The 10,498-nt window shown below is 40.1% G+C and overlaps 2 protein-coding genes across 2 annotated transcripts; both read right to left on the minus strand.

Moving 5' to 3' along the window:
- Positions 1 to 210: 210 nt before the first annotated feature.
- casp8 (caspase 8, apoptosis-related cysteine peptidase) lies at positions 211 to 6,538 on the minus strand. The gene is made up of 12 exons (XM_084546151.1): positions 6,366 to 6,538; positions 5,266 to 5,435; positions 4,955 to 5,136; positions 4,737 to 4,842; positions 3,156 to 3,285; positions 3,010 to 3,059; positions 2,854 to 2,908; positions 2,676 to 2,743; positions 2,461 to 2,572; positions 2,140 to 2,267; positions 1,274 to 1,689; positions 211 to 744 (listed from the first exon to the last, which is right to left on the minus strand). Exons 2-12 carry the CDS (start codon positions 5,371 to 5,373, stop codon positions 609 to 611), a joined length of 1,491 nt encoding a protein of 496 aa, XP_084402277.1. The 5' UTR covers positions 5,374 to 5,435; positions 6,366 to 6,538; the 3' UTR covers positions 211 to 608.
- A 398-nt stretch (positions 6,539 to 6,936) lies between these two features.
- On the minus strand, positions 6,937 to 9,669 carry catip (ciliogenesis associated TTC17 interacting protein; the record flags this gene model as incomplete). The annotated part of the gene is made up of 9 exons (XM_084547360.1): positions 6,937 to 7,208; positions 7,347 to 7,414; positions 7,563 to 7,639; positions 8,207 to 8,331; positions 8,429 to 8,596; positions 8,766 to 8,852; positions 9,005 to 9,060; positions 9,174 to 9,359; positions 9,558 to 9,669. The coding sequence occupies 9 exons, from the start codon at positions 9,667 to 9,669 to the stop codon at positions 7,026 to 7,028; spliced, it is 1,062 nt and encodes a 353-aa protein (XP_084403486.1). The 3' UTR covers positions 6,937 to 7,025.
- Positions 9,670 to 10,498: the final 829 nt, after the last annotated feature.

A 10,498-nucleotide genomic window follows, 5' to 3' on the forward strand; every position in this document is an offset into this window, starting at 1 on the left:
ATATATATTGTCAGATACGCACAGATCAGGCTGCGCACGCACGCAGAGTTTGGAGACTGTTTTCATGCTGCCCAGACTCACACAGATCCACAAATGCAAGGCGCATTTAAAACTGGGAAATATGGGTCTTAGGCGGAGTGAGACCTGTCATTCCTGTAGGGAAAATATATATTTTCAGAAATAACTCAACTTGTCGTTTCTTGTGTAGTACCAACACTGAACTCAACTCAGTGCCATGTAGATATAAATATGTGGCTCAAATAAACTGCTGCAAGGAGATTGACTTATTCTGCTGGTTCAATACACTGGCATCCTGTGAAAAGACCTGCAACTGCTGCTGTGGTCTGTAATAATGTGACAGAACAAATATGTAAATCTCTCATTTATTGTTGAAAATTAGCATGACACAAATAACTAAAAACATGGCAAGACAGACATTTTATAATGATTGGAAACATTTTTTCTTTTTCATTATTGTTATTTTTTTCTTTGATTCTCAATTAAAAAATTCGAACTTATCAACTTAACCCTCAAAATAATACAGAGACACACTGTCAATTTTCTGGGAATTTTCTACACTTCAAATGCTGCACCTGGTCCCAGGCCGCTCACAAAAATTTGAGGATGAGCTTCTTGGTGAGGGTGTATTTGGGCTCTGGCATTTGCTTGTAGCTTAAAAACGTTCCTTTGCCGACTTCTCGGTTCACACGTGTCAGGACAGAGAGTAGGTCATCGTCCCTTGAGCTGAATGAAAATAATGGAAACACAAATGATAAATCATAAATTGTAGGAAAGTTTTACGATAACTGCATGAGTACATCCGAAAAGACTAAAAGCAGAATGACAGACAGGCTTTAACAGGTATTTTAATTCCTAATCTGGGAAAGGGGGGGAACATGCCATGTTCCTTTTTCTGTAAAAAGCAATGATGTTCAACAACAACAAAGTGCAGTTTGTAAGGGTGCGGTAAGAGTTTATAAGCTCATCTCAGTAATATGATAGGTTATACTTAGCCAAGCCATGAATCACAAGTTAGTCTTGATGGTTGACATAATTTCTCAGATAATACGCATTTAGTCATATGACATAGGTATGTTTTAGCATGGGCTTTTAGTGCAAGCCATCACAAATTCACTAGTTCTGTTCTTATAATTGCACTTTATGTTATATAGATTTGATTTATAAAATTCCACAATATGGAGGTAGTGATTAAGCTGGTATATAGTGTAGTTTGTAAACATGCTTTTTAACCCTTTCTGTATGTGTCTCTCACCTTTGTGCTGACTTGGTCAGCTGCCTGCACAGCTCCTGGATGTAGATGGAGCCTGTGGCTGTGTTTCGAAATGACTTGCACTCAGGCACGGTGGCCATGCCTATCAAGAAGTCTGCGTCCCAAGGCACTGTCTCACTGTTGTAGGCTGGACCACTATCTTCCTCCAGGTCTCTCCGTCTTGTCTCCTCTTCACTTTCTCCCCTCTCCTCCCCCACTGGGCTAGGGGAGCGCTGCAAGGAGGCTCCCATCTGGAAGTCCCTGCCCTGACATGCTTGGATGAAGAAGAGTTTGGGTTTCCCCGCCAAGCTGGGGGCCCTACCACTTTTGAATGGCTTTGTCAGGTCTTGCAGGAACACCCTCTCCTCATCAGTGCCAAAGACACATCCATTTTCTCCATGGGAAAGCACACATACCACCTTAGATCAGAGGAAGACACATATTTAAAAGTTTTAGAAGTGGTACTATCAAACACTTTCTAAAATGTAGCTAGTGTCAAACATGCTGCAATTTTGTACATGAACAATCTTTACAATTACAGAATCTTTCAAATTAAGTAAAGGATATATATGGTGACATTTTGCGACACAAGCTCATTACTGCTAAGAGTTAGATGAGAAGACTGTTTCTATATAATAAAGACAAATCACATGCAGTTTTAACAACTTTACAACAACTGAAGTCGTTGCTGCATAGCAGACTACTTCTTGGCTAGGCTTTTGGCTTCCTAGTTACTACACATACATGAGAACTGATCTTCTTGTCTAACTAAATGCAGTAAAGCAAAATGGGTATTTCCATAATGTTAATGTTAACAAATATATATAAACACTGACGATACAACTTTGAAAGTGTGTAACACTACTCACCAAGGCATCATGATCTGAAAAATCCCTGATGCGTAGTTCATTTATTACATCACATATGGCTTCTGCAGTCAGATTGTTGTGTACCACCACTTTAAAGCCCAGTCGTCCGAACACTGAGTTTAGAGCATCTGTGACACAGACAAAAGAGACAAATAGATAAATATCAATAGATCACGTCATCTGATGTGTGATCAGCATTGACTCTGGCAATCTTCAACCCTGATTGGTACAAGACCTAGTAGTGGACAAATAAAAAACTCATATACATACATTAACACAAATAGACAATATAAATCCTGTTGAGAGAACGAGAACACATACTTGCATCCTCCTGAGTTCCTTGTCGGTCACGCAACCATGGTCCCCGGAATTTTTCATTGTTGATGATCACACAAAAACCACGAGGTACGTGAGTAAGAGCGTAGTGCTCATGCTGCAAGAGACAAAGACAAATCACAAATGTTAATGTTCTGTTAAATGGAAGTATGAATAGAGGAGCGGATGAAACATTGTTTGTGTTTCGGTGAAAGTATTACCGGATCTAAAGGTGAGGGAGACGGTGGTTTAAGTACGTTTGCATCAGAGCAAACACTTTCTCTCCTTTCTAAAGAACAAATGTGTATGAGTTTGATAAAAAAAAAGAAAAGCCAGACAATCTACGAATTTGTGAAGTTTTGTAAGTAAATACAAATACATTTAAAAAGATGGCCTTACCGCTGGGCTGAGTCTCAGATATGGACAACGCAGTCCCAATGTAGTTGTTGATCCCCTGTGGGAAGAAAACAAGCCTAGTGGTAAAAAAAAAACAAAAAAAAAAAACTGTACCCAAACTGTAGGATTAACTGTCCAGAAGCACACATTCACACACACCTGGTTAACCGAGCTGTCTTGAGGAGATACTCTTGGTTGATGCTGTGGCCCTGCAAAGAGTGCAATCATTTGACGAAATTAAAAGAAATACACTGTATGTTTATACTATGTGTGTGTCTGTTTATATAAGGAAGTGGGCCTCATACCTTGCATGTAGGTCAAGACAGTCGTTGCTAGTTGTTGATCCACCTCTTGCAGTGTTTCATACAGTTTAACAACATTTGTTTTCGACATTAAACCAGTCTTTTCCATTTCACTAAACACATCAAGCGCCGTCTGTAATTGAGAGATAAGTTTTACGTCACTTTAGGATTGCAGTTAAATAAAATCAAATAATGACTTCTGGTGATTTGCATTAAAGTGGGTCTGGTGGAGAAAGGTAGAAAAAAACAAGTAAAAACTACCCTTGCAAGAATCAGAGTTACTACAATAGTTTTTTGCAAAAACACATAGCAGAGCAAAAGATGTTGACACCTTGCCAGTGGTAAAAATAATAATTAAAGCAACACTAAAGAGTTTTTAGTACCTTAAAATAATGTTTCAAAAATAGTTTCAGTGATTTATCACCTCAAAACCGGGTGAAAGCCAATTCTGTATTCGCTTTAGGGCCCTCTATTGGCTGTAACCGCACTATGTAACTTTGCTTCGTCGGGTAGCGTTTTTGTAGTTCTAAAAAGACTACAAATTTGACCTGCTTTACGGCAACGCGGCTACAAAAGCCGGTAGGTTGAGGCTCAAATCAGTGAGAGAGTGAATCAGATCAGCGAGAGAACACTCAGCAGGTGTGTGGAAGATACCAGCTAGATAGGTTTTAAATTTTCGCCATGACAGAACCTGCAAAGAAAAGGAGGAGTGTAGTGTCCGATGAGGCGAAGAAAAGAAAACGAGAGCATGATAAAGAAAGAGCTAAAACGAGAGTGAATATCGGACCGGCTCATACTCGTTGGCGAGAGCTGAAGGAGGCAACAAAATGCAAGACGGATGGTGACTTGGCTTTGCTGCTGCTGGACTTGTAAGTAATACCGGTAATCTTTTTTTTTTTAAACAGTGTGCATCGGTGTACAATACATTGTCAATTATTTTATCAGCTCATCTTAGCTAAGGCGTTAGCTATTGTGCTAATATATATGTAACTATCGCTATGCTCATGTTAGCTAAACCTAGCTAAGGTGTTCCAAAGCCGGTTCTGCATAAACAAATAACGTGCTTGCGACAGTAGGATGCAGTAGGCATACTTATTTACGACGGAAGTAATGGACAATTCCACTTCCAACTAGTAGGGGGACCGAAGAGGAAAACTTCTTTAGTGCTGCTTTAAATTTTAAACACAAAGTTTGTATGTTAAGACATGCAACTAGTCATATTCTGAATGCATCCAAAATTGCAACCAGGAGGTGTCCACATCATCTGAGTGGTTCACACATTACAAGGGACAGAGGTGACATTCGCTGACACAACTGTATTCAAACTACAACCCAGTATCCATTAAAACCTATAAATATAATTATATTCTTTAGTATAATTGCAACTTCTGAATTCAAATAAAATTATGCTTCACTGACGCAACAGAAGCTGTAGGCTACACAGATTGGAAAATAAGGATAAAAAATTAAAACTAAGAAAAAAAGAATGATAAAATTTTGCCCAATCAATATTTTGTATGTAACTGAATGTGTGGTACGTTCATTTTTCAAAGTGACTGGCCAGGTGTGTGGGTGTTTTCTTACGCTGCTCATCTCAGTTTGTCTTCTGGCCAGTTCATTGCTCAGCAGAAACTTCATCTTCTCAAAACTCTCCGTAGACATGTCGTCATATATTTTGTATAGCATAATCCTGATGGTAGAAGGGAAAACAGGGAAGGCAAAGCATCAACAAAGGAATCAAACTGAGGGTATTGCAGTACTATTAGGATATGTAGTACATGCTGTATTTCATGCTGTGTTACCTGTATTCCGACAGAACGGGATTAGCATCCATTTCCTCTACTGGGGATGGCTGGCTGTCTGTCTCCAGGAAGTTGAGTAGATCTGCTCGACGGATTGTTCTGAGCAATTGAGAAAGAAAAAACTTGTTCTCCATTAGACCTTTTTCCTCCAGTCTCATAAACAGCCCTTTTGCATCAACGATCTGTAGAAAAACAACCAAGAAGCACAGAAATAAGTGTTCACAAATAATTGTTGTTAATAAAAGACGAGGATCTACTGATACATTTTTCCTTAACTGCAAAGGGAACTGCATAAAATATGTGGTGCTCACCCCCTCCAGTTTTTTCCTCTGGACAACATCAAGACACAAGAAACGAAGCTCTGCCACCTCAGAGGAGTCCAGCTCCTCGTCTATGCGGGACAACTTCACTCTGTCCATGATCTTCCCACTCCCACGAGCACCGGCCTGGTACTCAGCTCACGGGACTCTACAGATTAGTGCTATCAGAGAAGAGGAAAGTGGGGCAGAGAACCATAAGCAACCATGGATAAATAGTAAAACATACAGTTAAAGCTCAGGCTTTTCTAGATCATCTACAACACAATATTTCTGTTTCGTTCATTTGACTGGGTCCTCTTTGTGTACTTTCAGGAAAATCTGCTGAAGTTTGAAATCACTTACACGCTCAAATGAAGAAAATTCTGAAGGGCGCAAAAACTTTCAAGCAGCACTGTACATGTTTTGGAGGAGCCAAAATCTAAAACTCCACGTGCCACTAAAGGGCAACATCAAATCCCCAAATGAAGTGAGTGAAATGATGAATTTAATAAACATCACTGAAAGATGCTAAAATACACAATATACTACAATAATACGTCACAAGATGACTGCCGTTAACCAGCTGTTTAGTGACGCAGTTATTTTTAACTTCCGTCTGACCACATTAAATCATTATGTCCCCAGAAAATATAGTTTGGAAAAGGACAGAACTACTGATGTTAGAGGACCCTAACTGTGACATGCCCTGGAAAATCGGGCTTTTGTTGTAAATGGCTATTGAGAGCGCTGTTCGATTTATTTTGGTTGTTTACTTTTTTTGGTATCTGTCTGTTGAAAAGGTTATTTTGAAATTCAGTGCTAACGTTTACGGGAATCGCGACTATGACGTAACTAAAAAAACAAGAAGCCACGGCCGTGACGTTGTCTCTCTTCACATGAAATAAACTATACACAAAAAGTCTTTAGACGGCACTGATAATGTATAGTTAAATCGGTCTATTGTTGACATTACAGTCAATAGTCCAACTTTTGATTTACATTGTTCGACGTCAATTCGGCCCACAGCAAGTCATATCAGCAAGTAATATCCGTTAGCTAAAGTTATATCCCAAGTTTTGTCAGGTGGGTTGAATTACGACGTTTAAACTCACCGGCGTTGACGCTCTCCTCGCGTCAGCCTCAAAGGCGAAAAGATGCGTCTTCTGTAAAATTCAGTAAAAGTAATTCGAGCGAAGAAATTCACAAATTAGCCTGCCGAGTTGTTAACCCGAGTGCCTGTCGTTTGCTAGCCGCTCGTGAGTTTCACTTTCAGAGGAAATTAACCCGACTTAAAAAGTAAAACCCACGCTTGTAGAGAAAGTAGAGAAATTTAAAACACAGTATCAATTATTTTTGCTGAGATGTTTTACTTAGTTGGTTTCTGTGACTTTCAGATAACTCGACACCAATTCAACACGGTAACTTATTTTATAACGTGTACTGTTTTTCTGCACAACATTGTGCACTTTTATTTTGAAGACAAGTTGTTTTTCTTCCGGTTAAAGTAGCGCTTGCTTGAAAAGGAGACCAATTAACAAATACTGTGTTTGAAACGAATCACTTTATTTAAATCTCGGTTTTTGTTTGTTTGTTTTTTTTTTGTTTTTTTGTAAATATCACACAGTCTCAGGTTTGAACTCTACTTCTTCACTCCGCCATATTTATTTTACACCACTACTGATCAGTCACTCAGAAGAAAAGACAAATGAACGGGAAGTTGTAAAAAAAGAAAAGAGTTCTTGAGAATTTAGAATGTGGTCTTGGGGGTGGTTTCAGGATGACTGAGCTTTATTTCCTGGAGGACTGTGAGAGCCAAAAGGGAGGAAGTATTCTCGAGCAAACTGAAAGACATCATCTGGTTTCCGCAACAACAAGAACTGTAGGAAGTCAGAGATGAGGGCTCGGATCTCAGGATGCTGTCTCAGATATGAGGTGTGGTGCGCTTTCAGCTCCTCCTGCCAAAACAAAGCATAACCACACATTCCAATTTTGTCCAGGTCAAATGGTTTATAGGGTAAGATAATATGGGTGGGACTAAACAGTGTTATTTGGGTTTAATACTAAGCATATCATACAAGAACAATATCAGCCACCTTTCGATCCAGGAACTCAGAACGCATCTGCATGTCTTCTTCCCACACTAGAGGGATCTTCTGAAAACCTAATGAGCACACAAACAGATAGATAGATAGATAGATAGATAGATAGATAGATTATTTATCTCGCAAACAGTATATACAAATCAGTTATTAGTGACTGTGTTTCAATAAAAGATCGTCTGTATTCTGTATCCATGGGGTAATGGTTACCCTTTTCTGTCTTTGAAGGCAGCTGTAGAAGCCTCATAGTCACTGGAGATCCCACCTGCACCCTGCTGGCCAAGTGCCTGATCAGAAAAAATACACTGTTCAACAAATTATGATGTCTAGTAAAAGTGATTTGAAGAGAAATGTTTCTATTATAAGGATAAAACTTAGACACATTTTAATAATTTAACAAATTAGAAGATGCCGTATTTCAGTGCAAAGATATGTGTCTGAAATCTTTTTTTTTACTACTGTGACATTGGTAAAGTCAGCTCTGTCACCGAGTCTGCAGACTCTGCTTCAGGGAAAACCCAACAACAAACAGTTTGTGTGACATACAGCATAAACATAGACAGAGTGTGCAAAATGGTACACGTATTGTTATTTAGCTGTACTGTATGTGCATCAAATATGTTGATTTAGCCTGTTACCACTGGCAGGATTGAAACGGCAGATTTCAGTGTATTAACATGCTACAGTTAAAACTTAATTCAGGTACTCATGCAAGCAAACATTGGTATAGTCTGCAGTAACAGAATTGTAACAATGCACAGCACAAAGTCATATCCTTCTTGATCCACAGTGGTGGGCGCTTCCACTTGTCCTACAAGTGTTAGTTCCTGGAGGTATTTAGTCATTGATCTTACCCATCATCCAGGAAGTAGCAGTGCCAGGTGGTAGGACTGTCTTCCACGAAGTGAACAATCCTCTCCACCCCAAATACCTCCAGGATCTCACTCCCGACCTCCATCTGCTTTAGACCCAGCTCACTCTGACAACACACATAAAAATAATAACTGTCCAGTTATGGCACCAATGGACCAAGGCACTGATGGACCAAGGAATCATATAGCAGTGTTATTGCTTACAAAGTTGCTGTGGATGATGTTCAAACGCTGGTCCATAGAGACAAAGGTCATTTGTTCTGGCACCTTCTTCCTCAGAGCCATCAGACGCATCAGCAGCAAACTGGAACCCTCAGTCACCAACCCGCTTAGGACACACATGGGGTAAGTAACGTTTTCCTTTGTCACCTCCTGTACACAAAGTCACACACAAAAAGGATTACAACTTCATCTCCAAGTAAGGATTTTTATAAAAATTAGAGCGACAGTGAGCTGATGACAACCAAAGACAAGATGATGTTAAACATCTGAGTTAAACCTGGTTAGATAACCAGAACAAAGTTAAATGCTGATCTTTTACCTCTCCCACAGTGGTAACTTTACTGATCATCATCTGCCCGTCATGCTGCACCATGTGACACCTCTTGTCCAAACTGTGGTCTTGGAGCTAAAGAGGCGATTCGGGTGTGTTTAAAGGAAAGGAATGCAAAATTAAAAAAAGAAAGATTTAGAATAAGTGCTAGGCAAGGGTACAGTGATTTCACTCAGTGATCCATCAGTTAAAATGAGACAGCGTGGGAGGGCAATGCAATGACTCACCTTGACATACTCATGGTAATCTTCCTCCAGCACCTCCAGGTCCGTAGTTAGATAGGCTTACATTTTCAAAGACAGCAGAAAAAGCAACAGAGAAAGAAGTATAACTGACAGACATGCATGTGGAAAACAACAGAGATCAGTGTGTCTAGCAGGCTGTGAATAAGCCTACCTGTCACTGTTGTTCCACAGGGGAAGTCATCAATGGATCCATGGCTTTGAGCGTGTAGCAGCAAACAGGGCTGCTGGACTCTACGAGCAAACTCCACCGTCACACTGAACTTCCCCAAATCTCTGCCGCCCTCTGACACAGTCACCAGAGAGTCTGGAAACACACACTTCACCAGCTCTACAGGCTCTGGCAGAAGGAGGAGACATAAGCCATAGTAATACATTCTTCTTATATTTTTTTGATTTCTATTAACTGATCAAGTGAACTCTTTTCTGGCCAGTTTGTTTCAACTGGGCCAACTCAAGATGTGCCAAAAGCAGGTGGTGGGGATTCACGCCACCTGTTAGCACTCCAGAATAAATGAGACATTATCCGTGGACTCACCGATGCCGGACATGAATGCGATGGCTTCTTCGGAGGCTTTCAGCTCCTCCTGTCCATGGTTCCGTCCTTCAGGCTCCGCTACAGGACTCTGGTTTTCCGGCGGGGCTTCCATCATTAGCGCTGCCTGTATTCAGCGCAGACACCCCTGTACTAAAACAAGCAGTTGCAGCAGCTTTACAGGACAGACTTTTGAGCCATCAGGGTGGTTGTATTTGTCATTTTTATGGTAAGCGGTCTCTGTACTGTCGCTGTACTTCTCTGTTCGGTTTGTTTTCGGATACGGACAAGAAGACGAATGGATCCGAGTTGTCATGGCAACGACGCTGCAGTACCGTAATGATGATTGTATGTGCGCAGCACCAGTGTAGGGAGGCGCATTATCTACTAGGCTACAAAGAAAAACATAACTAGCAGGAGAGTAAATAGACACAAATACATAATTGCCATTTTTGGTAATTAATTTCTTATTATTATTATTAATACACAAAAATTAAAATTTAGTAAACATTTTACTTATTAAGGCAGAGACATTTTTTTCTTTCTTTTGTTTTATTGTCATTCAGTGTAAGAGATTCTTAAATGGATCTTCTGTCCCTGCGTTGTCATTCTTCAGACAGAGCCGTCAGTCCTTCCAAGGCTCTGGTGATGCTTCCATCCGGAGCTGTGTTGTTAATGAAAGTTCCGAACATTTGACATGCACCTCCTTTTTCAGCAACATGTTTTTGCCATGCCATAAGAGAAGTTGGGGCTAATTGTTCAGCTATGTGTGGGAATTCCCATGCCATCTCTTGTGTGATTTATAAATCTGTGTTGGTTATAATACAAGTAGTTAATCCAATCAACATTTCTGTTTACTGTAGACCACCAGAAAAGGAATGACTCAAACCTGTCTGTCAATTGATTATGTGTCTGAATCTCATCAGGAACACTTCTTGATACTG

This window comes from Chelon labrosus, assembly GCF_963514085.1.
Source record: "Chelon labrosus genome assembly, chromosome: 6".
In the NCBI taxonomy this organism is placed as follows: Eukaryota; Metazoa; Chordata; class Actinopteri; order Mugiliformes; family Mugilidae; genus Chelon; species Chelon labrosus.